General features: G+C 39.9%; 1 protein-coding gene across 1 annotated transcript in view; it reads left to right on the forward strand.

The window, feature by feature from the left end:
- Positions 1–518: 518 nt before the first annotated feature.
- Positions 519–14,412, forward strand: part of LOC132639380 (uncharacterized) — a 33,757-nt gene continuing 19,863 nt past the window's right edge. The window contains exons 1-3 of the mRNA XM_060355831.1: positions 519–831; positions 957–2,272; positions 2,333–2,434. Coding sequence (XP_060211814.1) covers positions 519–831; positions 957–2,272; positions 2,333–2,434 — 1,731 coding nt within the window. The remainder of the gene's footprint in view (positions 832–956; positions 2,273–2,332; positions 2,435–14,412) is intronic.

The following is a 14,412-nucleotide window of genomic DNA, read 5'->3' on the forward strand; positions in this document are numbered from 1 at the left end:
GAGTTCCTGCTGGGAAATTATTGGGATTAATTGTTAGCAGAAAAGGTATAGAGTTGGATCCTGCAAAATCAAGGCAATCCAAGACTTGCCTCCCCGAAGAGCAGGAAAGATGTGATGAGTTTCCTCGGAAGGCTTAATTACATTAGTCGATTCATCACACAGTCGACGGTGATTTGTGAACCCATATTTAAGATGCTGCCACAAAATGGAAAGAAGATTGTCAAAAGGCCTTCGACAGAATCAAAGAGTACTTGTCCAGTCCACCCGTATTGGTCCCGCCAGAACCAGGACAACCTCTATTGCTGTACTTGTCCGTATTGGATAGTGCGTTTGGATGTGTGTTGGGACAACACGATGAGACGGGGAAAAAGGAGCGAGCCATTTACTACCTAAGCAAGAAATTCACACCGTACGAGGCAAGGTACACTTTGTTGGAACGCACATGCTGCGCTTTGACTTGGATCACACAAAAGTTGAGTCACTACTTATCTGCGTACACCACGTACTTGATCTCAAGGATGGATCCACTCAAATACATCTTCCAAGAGCCGATGCCCACCGGGAAATTAGCAAAATGGCAAATCTTGTTAAGTGAGTTTGACATCGTGTACATAACTCAGAAAGCCATCAAGGGACAGGCCTTGACGGATCACCTCGCAGAGAACCCTGTAGACAATGAATACAAGCCGCTTACAACCTATTTTCCTGATGAGAAAGTACTGCTCGCAAGGGAAGATATTTCAGAGCCTTATTCCGGATGGAGGATGTTCTTTGACGGAGTGTCAAATTTCAAAGGAGTCAGAATAGGAGCAGTTTTGGTTTTCGAGACAGGTCAGCACTACCCTATCTCGGCAAAGATCAGATTTCCCTGCACAACAATATGGCGGAATACGAAGCTTGCATCCTTGGGCTTAGGATGGCAGTTGATATGAACATCAAAGAACTCTTGGTAATAGGCGATTCTGACCTATTAGTTCATCAGGTACTAGGAGAATGGACCACCAAGAATGTCAAAATTCTTCCATACTTGCATTGCATGAAGGAGTTGTGCAAGCAGTTCAGAGAGATTGACTTTAAGCATGTGCCTCGAATCCAAAATGAGTTTGCTGATGCCCTTGCGACATTGTCATCAATGATCCAACATCCGGACAAGAATTACATCGACCCTATCAAGGTAAAGATACACGATCAGCAAGCATATTGTTTTCATATCGATGAGGAATTGGATGGCCAGCCATGGTACTACGACATTAAGAAGTTGCTCGAGACGAGAAAATATCCAAAAAATGCAACTAACAAACAGAAGCAGACCTTGAGGAAAATGGCAAATCACTTCTTCCTTAATGGAGAAATCCTATATAGGAGGACTTCAGATCTGGGATTGCTAAGATGTGTGGATGCCACAGAGGCGACGAGGTTGCTAGAAAAAGTACACGCAGGGACATGTGGACCCCACATGAACGGATTCACTTTGGCAAAGAAGATTCTGAGAGCGGGATACTTTTGGATGACTATGGAAAGAGACAGCATTCGCTACGTACAAAAATGTCATCAATGTCAAGTTCATGGAGATTTCATTCAAGTTCCCCCAAATGAGCTCAATGTAATGGGCTCCCCTTGGCCGTTCGCCGCTTGCGGAATGGATGTGATTGGACCTATCGAACCCCCTGCATCAAATGGACACCGCTTCATCTTGGTGGCCATCGATTATTTCACTAAATGGGTCAAAGCTTCAACGTACAAGGCAGTAACAAAAAAGGTGGTAGCAGATTTTGCTCGCAACAATATAGTTTGCCGATTTGGGATTCCAGAGTCAATTATCACAGATAATACGACCAATCTCAACACCGATCTTATGAGAGAGACTTGTGAAAAGCTTAGGATCGCCTACCAAAATTCCACAGCTTATCGACCACAGATGAATGGAGCAGTCGAGGCAGCAAATAAGAACATCAAGAAGATCTTAAGGAAGATAACAAACAGTCACAGGCAGTGGCATGAAAAGTTGCCATATGCTTTGCTTGGTTACCGTACCACTGCTAGAACATCCACAGGAGCAACTCCCTATATGTTGCTCTATGGTTCCGAAGCTGTGATACTCGCAGAAGTAGAGATACCTTCTCTTAGGATTATCCAAGACATTAGTTTGGACGATGCAGAATGGATACGTAGTAGACACGAACAGTTGATTCTTATTGATGAGAAAAGGATGGATGCTGTCTGTCACGGTCAGCTTTATCAGAACAGGATGTCCAAGGCATTTAACAAGAGAGTAAGGCCTAGGAAATTCGAACCAGGGCAATTGGTTTTAAAGTGAATATTTCCTCATCAGGACGAAGCTAAAGGGAAATTCGCACCAAATTGGCAAGGTCCATACGTGGTTCATCGAGTGCTTTCAGGAGGAGCATTGATTTTGGCAGACATGGATGGTAAAGTGAGCACGAAGCCCATCAACTCTGACTCGATCAAGAAGTACTACATCTGAAGACATCCAAGCTAGCTTTTTCTTTTCCGTTTTAATTTGCATTTCTATTGTAACAGAACTACGCTGACCTGACTTCCCACGGTGGGATACGTAGGCAACCCACATCGGGTCCGATCTCTTGTAATAGAAAATCCCAAAAACATTATCTTCATGTAACTGGAACTACGATTCGACCAGATTTCCCTTAGTGGGATACGTAGGCAATCCCCACCGAATTCGGTCCCTTTGGTAATCTTATTTTTTATTGTAAATGAACTATGTTATTGTCACGACCCAACCCCGTAGGCCGTGACTAGTGCCCGAACTGGGCACCCGAACACACTCATCAAATCCGAATCACATACAGATAGCGTATACGGGCACAAATATCACACGCTGCCACAAATCATATCAAACTGTCTCAAACACATTTCAAACACAACCATACATGTACATATATATCAGAAGCCGACTAGGCTATCAAATGGCACAACGGCCCAAAACATATACAAATGCACGCCGACGAGGCTGCCATGGCGAGTGTGATCATACAAACACACCTGAACAGAAGTAGGCACAAAACCCACATATACGTCTACAGACCTCTAAACAGACCAACCGAATCACATGGCGGGACAGGGCCCCGCCGTACCCCTGAACAAATACATACATATGTAGCGAACGAAGATATGTACCAAAATGTAGGCTCCGGAATAAGAGGAGCACTCCAAATAGCAAAAGAGGGTGTCCTAAACTGGTGGATCACCAAACTGTGCGTCTGTACCTGCGGGCATGAAACGCAGCCCCCTGAAGAAAGGGGGTCAGTACGAAATATGTACTGAGTATGCAAAGCAGAAGATACAGAAAACAAATCTGAGGCATAAATGAAATAGAAGTATAGAACATAAGTGCAAACCCGAAATATCAAAATGTTTACTCTCAAAATATAAGTCATGCATAGGGCACAGAGAATATGGTCGCCCGCCCGTCGATGGCGCCATAACACAACATAACACCAGAAGGTTTCAAATCTCCGTATCCCCGTCACACATCATCACAACATATCATAAGCCATATCACAGCATAACTCCATAAACGGAACTCGGCCCTATGGCGAGGTCTCGGGAACCGTAACACAGCATACTGCCGAATATATCATAGTGCGCACGATCACAAAACCGGCCCGGGAACCGGCGAACGATATCATAATAATGGGCACGAGCAGAGTAGTGCGGAAACTAATGCAATTTACATATCAGAACATTTATGAGACTGGACATAATCATATGACAACCCGTTAGGCAAACTAGTCCGGACAACTGATCAATACGGAGTTTATCTCACAAAAGTACTTCTGAAATCGTATTCATAGTTCAAAATGTAAATCAGAATATCATGGAGTAATCAAAACATTATTCTTTAATAGCTAAAGTCATAAGAAAAAGTCTCTTTTCGATATCGAACAAAGTTAAGTCAATTAGGGCAACGAAGGAGACTCGGGGCTAGAGGGCCCACCTCGGTCCAAGTCGAGGCGACGTACAAATTTTACAGACATTTGACCTTATGGAATCAACCATGAACGCTTAGGGGTGATTCGATCATGTTTACGAAAGTTACGAATGTTTGAACGTTTCTTTTCAACAAAGCATAAGTTTCTAATTCAATTCCACTGAATGGAATAGTGCTAAAAGTAAACTCGGATTTCTATAAATAGAATGATCCCCGAGGTTCAAACTCAAACCTAGTACTTCTAGGACATGCCAAGAGAAGGAAAGGGATAGCTTTACATACCTCACTTGGGCCTTACGCTCGTCCAAACTCAATCCCCGTTTCGTCCAAAATCTACAATTGGTCATAGTTGCCAAATATAAGTTTCACGCTTTTAGAATTTCAAGTCTTAAATTCATATTGTCTACCGAAATTTCGGCAGCATTCCCCCTATAAATTCAACGTCCCTGAGAATCATCTCGGCCCAAAATATCAACAACAACAACACCACAATACCAAGAGCATCAACAATCATCACAAAACGCACTATAACATAAATAGTCCTATTTTCTACATAAAGCGACAATTTCCATTCCACTTCACAATATCAAGCTAATATCAACATTCTCATATTCATTCACTAACTCAAGGTTATTCAAACATAATTCACTAACACTCCAATCAATACCCAAGGATTTAAACAATTCCGCCAATTCCATATTCTATCCGAAACTTCAACGAATGCAACAACACTATCAACTCGCATTGTTTTCTTCCAAATTCATTAACAACAACCATAATTCACATTTAGAATCTCACTCTCTCCATGATATAAAAATCATATAAAAATCACATAATTTCCCATAATAACATTCAACCAATTTCAATGCTAACTCAAATCGTTAAACCTTTATTTACGTCATAAATGTCACAACGACACAACTAACCAACTAACTGAACTTCACTTCACCTCCCCTTTACCATACTATGGCTCATGGCCATACACTACTTCACACACACACACGGCTATGCACATACACATCACAACTCCATAATTCTCATCCCATCCTCATCAACAACAACCACAATCTACATCTTAACAATTCCATTTCCATAATTACATAAATTCCCAATAAAATCATAAAATTCCCTACAACAACTTAACAACATTTTCATGCCAACTTGACTATTATTCTTCCGATTACATCACAAGGTCACAACAACGCAATTAACATAATAAATAAAATCAACTCATCTCCCCTTCACCATGAGGTACCTCACGGCCACAACACCCACACACATACACACGGCTCACACACACCACACCACCATTCCATGATTTCCATTCAATTCTACTCACTCTAACATCTATAAATCTTCCATAACATAGAAGAAACAAGAAATCCTTACCTTTTTCCAATAAGTTCTCATTGCCACCAAAGTCACTTTCTTGCCAAAATAATTATACCACTTTGTAGAGAATCTTGAACTTAGTAGAGATACAAGAAAATTAGGATTTTTGGATTGAAGATTGAAGGGCAAAAATTTTTCTTTCTTTTCTCTCCCCTTTTTTTCTTATGGTCGAACCTCACCTTCTCTTTCTCTCTTTCTTTTGTTTTCTTGGTTGTTCTTGAAACTTCATAAAGAATGAAGACTTGTTGGCCCCCTTTATTTATTTATCACATGACCTTAATAAATTCATGGGCTTGTACTATTCTTCATGGATCATGGCCGGCCAAGCCCTTAAATTGGGCCTCTAATTTCTCTTTTTTTTTTAGCCTAATTAGCTATGGATCATATTTTGTAATTCCCGAAACCAATTTCCGAAATTCCAATTTTGCCCTTGGCCTTCCTCCGTATTTCCGCTCCAATAATTTCATGAATATCACACATGTGTTAAATAAAACAAAAACATAGCCTTATTTCCTACAAGGCAAGATTATTCCAACTTTTCCAAATGCGCAAAAACGCGGGATATAACAGTTATGACCTAATTCCATTTGGATACATAGGCGGCCTGAGTCAGGCTCGGTCATTGCTTTATTTTACCCCTTTATTGTAATTGAACTACGTTACGACCTGATTCCATTTGGATACGTAAGCATCCTGAGTCAGGCTCGGTCACATCACATTACATATCATTTTCTTTTCATTTGTACCCCCGAACTACGTACAGACCTAATTCCTATTTGGGATACGTAGGCAACCTAAAAAGGTTCGATCATACCCTTAGGAAACCTTTTATTTGTAATGTAACTATAGATTAGGATCGGTCTCATCGTTAAAGACATCGCGACACTTGGCGTGAATACGAAGAAGTGTCATCAGAGGAACATACTATGCAAAGACACCGTTTGGATGCGGGCGTCAGAATGGAGAAGCTCAATGCGTTTCGGAACATGTCATAATCTAAAAAATGATATATTTTTATCGCATTTATACGTAGTACATATACATGCATATCCGATTTCTAAAATACCATATATTTTTTTCTTCTTTCAAAGTGCATTTACGTATTTTTCCACCTACCAAGTCTCCGGACGGAGATCTCCGCAACCAAAGAAGCTCAAAGGATTCAAGTGACAAGGCTAGGGCCACGATCAACACAAATCAACACCCCCTCCCAAACTAAGAATTTTTCTTTGAGTACAGGATTGACAGGAATTAGGACAAGATGACATCGAAGCAAGCTTCCGGAGGAGGCGTCACAAGATCTATCACTACACCATGAGCCAAAATAACCTTCTCCTACTTTATTTTATTATCTTGGCTTATTCGTCTCTGAACATTTCATTTAAATTTACAGGTATCTCCAGAAGCAGGGTCAAGGTCGATTATTCGAGAGATGGGGGGCCCCGTAGCAGCCTTGTTCCTTAATAATAACTCCGCCAATCAGAGATCTACAATCTAACAGTGGCTAACTCCGCCAATCGGATATCTACAATCTAACTGCGACTAACTCCGCCAATCGGAGATACGATCTAATTGCGTCGATTAACTTCGCCAATCGGAGATACGATCTAACTGCGACTAACTCCGCCAATCAAAGAGACAATCTACCTGCGACTAACTTTGCCGGTCAGAGATACCATCTAATTGCGTCGACTAACTTCGCCAATCGAGGATACCGTCTAACAACGCCAATTACCCCGCCAATCGGGGACCGCTGCCTAACTTCGTCAACAACTCCGCCGATCGGAGATTTTTACTTTACATTACAGTTGCTCCGCCAATCGGAGATTTTTACGTTACATTACAGTTGCTCCACCAATCGGAGATTTTATTTTACATTACAGTTGCTCCGCCAGCCGGAAGCCTTTACATTACAGTTGCTCCGCCAGCCGAAAGCTTTACGTTATAGTTGCTCCGCCAGCCGGAAGCTTTACGTTACAGTTGGTCCGCCAGCCGGAAGCTTTACATTATAGTTGGTCCACCAGCCAGAAGCTCTACATTACAGTTGCTCCGCCAGCCGGAAGCCTCCACATTACAATTGCTCCGCCAGCTGGAAGCTTTACATTTCAGTCGCTCCGCAAATCGGTGCTTTCAATTCTAGTTTGTCTACACTCCCTTCCTTTATTTCCTTATGTTATTATTACATTATAACTTTGAACTACACAGGTATCTTTACATTTTTTTGCAAATGAACACAATACAACGTGGAACTATCTCTGCCACAGCGAACTGAGGCGCCCCGCTTGATGAGGACATCAAACTCACAAGCTAGAGTCAATGAATCCGCTCTCCGCTTTAGCTCGGCAACAAGTTTTTCTTTCAATTTTTCAAGAAGTCACTTCTTTTGAGAATATACATTCTAGAAACACAGTCAAATTCTTCCACATCCTAAGTGTTACATCCGGCATTTTTGTATCTTCGGAAAATGCGAAATAATTTTGAATTATAAGGAATAAGGTCAAATGGTGATTTGAATTAATATATGTGTGTGTTGTTCATGAAAAATATTGGTGTGGAAATACGAAGGGAGGCCAAGGGCAAAAATTGGAATTTTGGAAATTTGTTTCGGGAATTACAAAATATGATTCATGAGAAATTGGGCTCAAATAAATATATAATAATTGAGGCCCAACATGGAAGGGTGGCCGGCCATGATGGCCTAGGCCCATGTCCATGGAAAATTTTCCATGTGACAAATTAATTACAAGGATTATTATATATGGATCATCATCCCTTAGAACATTCAAGAAAACAAAGGAAAAATCAAGAAAAAAAAAAAGAGGAGCCATCGGCTCTAAGAGAAAAGAAAAAAAAAAGAAGAAAAATTTCCTAGCCTTCAATCTTCACCCAAAAATCTTGTTCTTCTTAAATTAGTAACAAGTTCAAGATTCTCTACAAAGTGGTATAATTAGTTTGACAAGGAAGTGACTTTGGTGGCAAGTGGAAGGTGTTACATCCCGTATTTTTTAACGTCGGATTAATTGTAAGTTGAGATGGGGCCCACACGTCAAGATTTTTTTTTTGGGACATGTGACAAATTATATGAATCACATATGTGAAGTTAAACACAACTCAAGAAGGACCCTTGGGCCAAATCAAAGTGGAAGTCCTCCAAACGAATATTTTTAAGAAAACGTTTTCGGGTGACCTGACTTTGAGGGGCAAAAACGGTATTATAAGTTTGAAATTTGGAAAAATACCAAGAAATAGAAGTTGTAGATAATGGAATTAGATTTCCATCCATAGGTCGTGGGTTCCCAAGTGACATCGGTACAAGGAGATATGAACGTTTTAAGGTCGAAAGGTCAGTGGGCTAGGCCCAACTCGGGACCAACCGAGTTGGCCCAAAAAAATGAAAAGAAAAATTTAGGCCCAAGGTAAGAGGGTGGCCGGCCATACCTGGTCCAAGCCCACCAAATTAATTAATTTCCATGTGGCAAATTAATTATAAAGGGATCATTATCCCTTAGATGATTCAAGAAACTTAGAAGGAGAAAGAACAAACAAAACAAGAGCAAAAAAAAGGACCATTTCGGGTTTGGCCATAGAAAATTCAACCCTCAAAATCTTCCTCCAAAAATTATTTTCTTGTGGTATTCCTACTAATTTAAGGGTCCTTTACAACTTGGTGTAATTGTTTTGGAAGAAGGAGCACTTATTTCTTCAAGTTGATAACTTGTTCAAGTGAAGGAGTTTGTAGAAAAAGGTAAGAATCAATTCCTTTTTCTTATGTTATGAAGGTTTGTTTATGTTGTGGTATGTGGAAATGAGTAGAAATTATGGAAATAAGGAAGTTTGCAAAGTGGGTATGTATATATATATGTAGCCATGGGTGTATATATGTTGTATACATATATGAGTTGAATTTTATGTTGTATTCTAGTTGTGGTTATGGTGAAAATTATATTGGGAATGAAAGTTGAATGAATTTTGGTTGAAGTTGGAATGTAGAAGATTATGTCACTTTAGAATGATTTTGTGATATTATGGAAATGAAGTTGTTAAGATGTGAATTATGATTATGGTTGATGAAATTGGAAGATGGAAATATGTTATGGATATGTAGGTTGAATATTAGAAGTTTTGGATGAATTATGACTTTGGTGGAAAAGTTTGTATATTTTGTGAATATTTTGTGGAAATGATATGAAATGCTTCTGAATTGTGTTGTAATGATCTTGATTAGTGATGAATACGAGAATGTTGATATTGATTTGGAAAATATGAAGTTGGAATGAAGGTTATGACATTATGTGGGAAAGATGACTAGTTATGTTATATTGTGTTATAGTGATTATTGTTGTTGTTGGTGTTGTTGTTGGGTTGTTGTTGATTGTTTTGGCCGAGTTGAATTCTCGGGGATGCTATATGTATAGGGGAAATGCTGCCCAAATTTCTGTAGAAAAGTGTTGATTCAAGATTTAAGTCCTAAAGTCTTATGGCTAACATTTGGTAAATGTGACCATTTATAGATTTTGGGCGAAATGGGAATTGAATTTGGAAAGGCGTAAAGAGCATATAAGGTATGTAAGGCTATCCCGATCCTTCTTTTGGCATGTCCTAGGTGTACTAGGATCGGATTTGAGCCTCGGAAAGTATTCTGCTCATCGGAATCTGCATTTGAAAATACCTCTTTTTCATTCAATGGAATTGAACCCTATAAGTATGCTTTATTGAAAGAATTGTGCAAACTTCCGCAAATTGTCTAGAAAATTATGGAATGTCCCCAGAACCTCCGTAGGTGACTTTATAAGCTTAAAATACGTAATTTGAGCCCACCGCTTCGTTTGTCCCGAGGTGGGCCCACTATTTTCGATTTTACCCTTTTGTGTTTATGACTTGTCTTCGAGCATTTTTTTTAGAAATATTCTAACTACTCTTTTAACTACTAAATAAAAATTGTTTTAATATTTCATTAAGCCTTATGAATTGTTTTGAAACTTGGGAACGATCTCAGAAAGATTATGCTTCCGTAACCCATTTTGACATTCGAATTTCACTTACTATGACTCCGTTCGATTTCATTGATTTAATCTGTCATTCGATATGCTTCATTGAGTCTCTGGAAATATATATGATATTTTTATTGCATTTAGTTTCTCACTACTCCATTCGTGGATGCCTCAATGTCTCCCACACTGAGCCCGGGCCAGGATATGTTGTCAAGCGTATTTCACTGCATTGTTCACCGCGCCTCGATGTGAGGGGGCAGGTATACATGTACATGGGTTGTGGAGTATGCTGTGCCATGTACACACATTCTGATATGATATGATCTGATATGGCCATCTGATATGATATGTTATGTTACGGGGTTATCCCCTATTCTGCTCCTTATGTGTGGTGGCACCAGCGTCGGGGGGTGGCCACGTTCTGTTTGCCGAGTCCCTTGGCAGGGGTCGGATATGATATGGTATATGTTTCTGTACACACTCCTCATGTTTCGAAAATATGCATTTGATACTTCGGATGTTACACTCACTTCTCTGTAAGTTCTGTTTCGGTTATGATCTTGTTCCGTAATGGGACCAGGTACGACATATGTTTCCAGCGAATATTATTTATGCTATATGATCAGCATTTTGCTAATCTGGATATTCAGTTCATTTTCTGTATCTTCTGCTTCGATTATGACTTTGTTTACTACGTTCCGTGCTTTACATACTCAGTACATATTTCGTACTGACCCCCTTCCGTCGGGGGCTGCGTTTTCATGCCGCGCAGGTACAGACGACAGGTTTGCTGATCCGCCCGCTTAGGACTTTATTCTGCTATTTTGGAGCGCTCCTTTATCCGGAGCCTATTGTTATATCCCGTGTTTTCACACGTTTGGAAAAAATTTGATAATATTGGATTTTTGAGATATAAGGTCAAATTTGATATTTTGTTGAACATAGGAGTTATGCATGAAAGAATAGAATCATGAAAGCGTGGGACAAGGCTAAGGGTAATTTTGGAATTTTGGAAATTAGTTTCGGGAATTACAAAATACGATCCACACCTTGTTCGGCTTGAAAAATGTGAAGCAAAAATGAGGCCCATTTTCTTAAGGTGTGGCCGGCCAAAGTGAGGCCCAAGCCCACCAAGTGTATTAAATTTCCATGTGCTAAATTATTATAAGGGGGTATTATTATATATAGTCATCTTTATCTATTAGATGACTTAGAATAGCAAGCAAGAACAAGAGCAAGAGATAGGGGTGCTCTCGGCTTGGAGGAAAAAAATTTGACCATCCAAAATCTTGTTCCTAAATTTTTTCTTTTGGTGAATTTCTACTAAGTTTAGTACCCTTATTAACTTGGTGTAGTTGGGTTGGAGAAAGAAGGTCTTATTTCATCAAAGTGAACACAAGTCCAAGTGAAGAAAACTTGAAGAAAACGTAAGAATTTCTACCTTTTATTTGTGTTATGAAGTTTTGATTGTATTGTAGTTTATGGAAATGTGTTGATTGTATGAAGAAATAGAAGTTTGCAAAGTGGGTGTGTGTGTGAGTGTGTGGCCGTGGGTATATACTACTTATATAGCCTCTATGTGTTGAATTTATGTTATAATCTAGTCATGATTGTAATGAAATGCATATGGGAATTGAAAGTTGGATGAATTTAGTTGATGTTGCAAAATGAGCATATGGCCGTGTGGTGTAATGGTCTTGGAATAAATATGAATCAAGTTGTGTAATGTGTTGGAGTGTTGGTATTGTGATGTTTGTAATGTGAATTAAGCTACAATGATATAAGTTTGTGTTGAATTAGAATGTGAACACTTATGTCGTTTTAGTATGATTTTCTGACATTAAGGAAATGAAGTGTTTGGTTGTGAATTATGGTGATCATTGATGAATTTGGAAGTTGGGAACTTATTATGAAGTTGGATGCCAAAGATTTGATGTTTTGCATAAGTTATGCTTTTGGCGGAAAAGTGTATATCATGTATATCCTAAGGGAAATGGTATGAGATGTCTTTAGATTTATGTGGTGATGATCTTGAATGATAATGGATGTGAGATCATGATGTTAATTCGAAAATTTGGGTTGAATTGATGATTATGTTAACTTGTGAGAAAAATTGCTAGTTGGAGGATATTTGTGCTTTTAATGTTCATTGATGATATTGATGTTGTTGTTTGGGTTGTTGTTGATGAATTATAGCCGAGTTGAATTCTCGGGGTGCTATATGTATAGGGGAAGTGCTGCCGAAATTTCGGTAGCCAAATTTGCATTAGATTGAGACTTTGGTAATTATGGCTTACAAATGGTAAACTTGACCATTTGCAGTTTTTCGACGAAACGGGAGGTGACTTTGGGAAGGCGTTAGGAGCGTGAAAGGTATGTAAAGCAAACCCAATTCTTCCCTTGGCATGCCCTTAGTGTATTAGGGTCGGATCCGGGCCTCGAAGGACCTCTTGGCCCTCGAAATCCGCAAGACAAAATTTCAGTTTTTCCTTCAGTAGAATTGAACCATTTTGATACGCTTTTTCTGAAATTATGCAATTTTGCTCTAAATTATTCAGAAAGTCATAGAATGTTTGTATAACCTTTTTAGGTGATACTATATGCTTAGAGGGCACAATTTGAGCCCGCCGCCTTGTTTGTCCCAAGGCGGGCCCGCTATTTACGGTTTTGCCCCTAATGTGTTAAAGCTTCCTTTTTAAGCGATTTTTGAAAGAAATGTTTTAATTACCCTACTAATCGCTTAACGAATATTATTTTAAATATTCTGTTAAATATTATAAATTATTTTGACACTCGGAATGACTTCGGGAAAGTTATACTTCTGTAATTTATTATGATATCCGAAATACATTTATTATGATTCCGTCCGACCCTTGTTTGTCTTTGATACGCTTCATCGAGTCTTTGAAAACATTTATTATATTTTTAAATTGCATTAGTCTCTCACTACTCCATTCGTGGATGTCCCAATGTTTCCCACACTGAGCCCGGGCCAGGATATGTTGTCAAGCGTAATTCTCTGCATTGTTCGCCGCGTCCCGATGTGAGGGGGCAGGTATACGCGTACATGGGTCTGTGGAGTATGATGTGCCATGTCCGCCTATTCTGTTCTGATCTGTTATGGCCATTTTGATATGACATTATATGATACGGGGCCACGCCCCTTTTTCTGATTCCTCTGTATAGGGGCACCAGCGTCGGGAGGGTGGCCACATTCTGTCTGCCGAGTCCCGTGGCAGGGACCGGATATGATATGATATGACATATGTTTCTGTACGCATTCTGTCTGTTTTGGAAATATGCATTTGACACTCTGGATTCTGTACTCATTTTCTGTAACCATTTTGATTTGACTTCTGTGATTCCGCTTTGCATATTCAGTACATATTTCGTACTGACCCCCTTTCTTCGGGGGCTGCGTTTTCATGCCGCGCAGGTACAGACGACAGGTTTGCTGATCCGCACGTTTAGGATCCCATTTCTGCTATTTTGGGGCGCTCTCTTCTACAGAGCCCATCTTTTGGTACAGTCTGTCACCGCTATCTGGATATGTACTTTGTTCAGGGTATGACGGGGCCCTGTCCCGTCTTATGATTATGATATGTTCTGTAGAGGTCTGTGGATACATCTGTGTGGGTTCTGTACATATGTTTGGGATGTTTTGTTTTATGATAGCCTTATCGGCTTCTGTGTGCCAAGTCTGCTCTTCGGCTAAATTCTGTAGCATCCACTAATGTTATTATTATATTATTATTCTGATAATATGCTAATTTGGGTATCGGGTACGTATAGGTGCCCAGCTAGGGCACTGGTCGCGGCCCACGGGGTTGGGTCGTGACACCTATATTTTGGTACAGTCCTCTGCTATTGTATATATGTACGCTATTCAGGGGTACGACGGGGCCCTGTCCCGTCTTATGATTCTGTTATGTTCTGTAGAGGTCTGTAGACATACTTGTGTGGGTTCTGTATATGTTTTGGGTTGTTATGATCGGTGATGGCCTTATCGGCCTCTACGTGCAAAATCTGTTCATCTGTGATATTTAGTAGCGCCAA

This window comes from Lycium barbarum, chromosome 5 (genome assembly GCF_019175385.1).
Source record: "Lycium barbarum isolate Lr01 chromosome 5, ASM1917538v2, whole genome shotgun sequence".
Classification (NCBI taxonomy): domain Eukaryota; kingdom Viridiplantae; phylum Streptophyta; class Magnoliopsida; order Solanales; family Solanaceae; genus Lycium; species Lycium barbarum.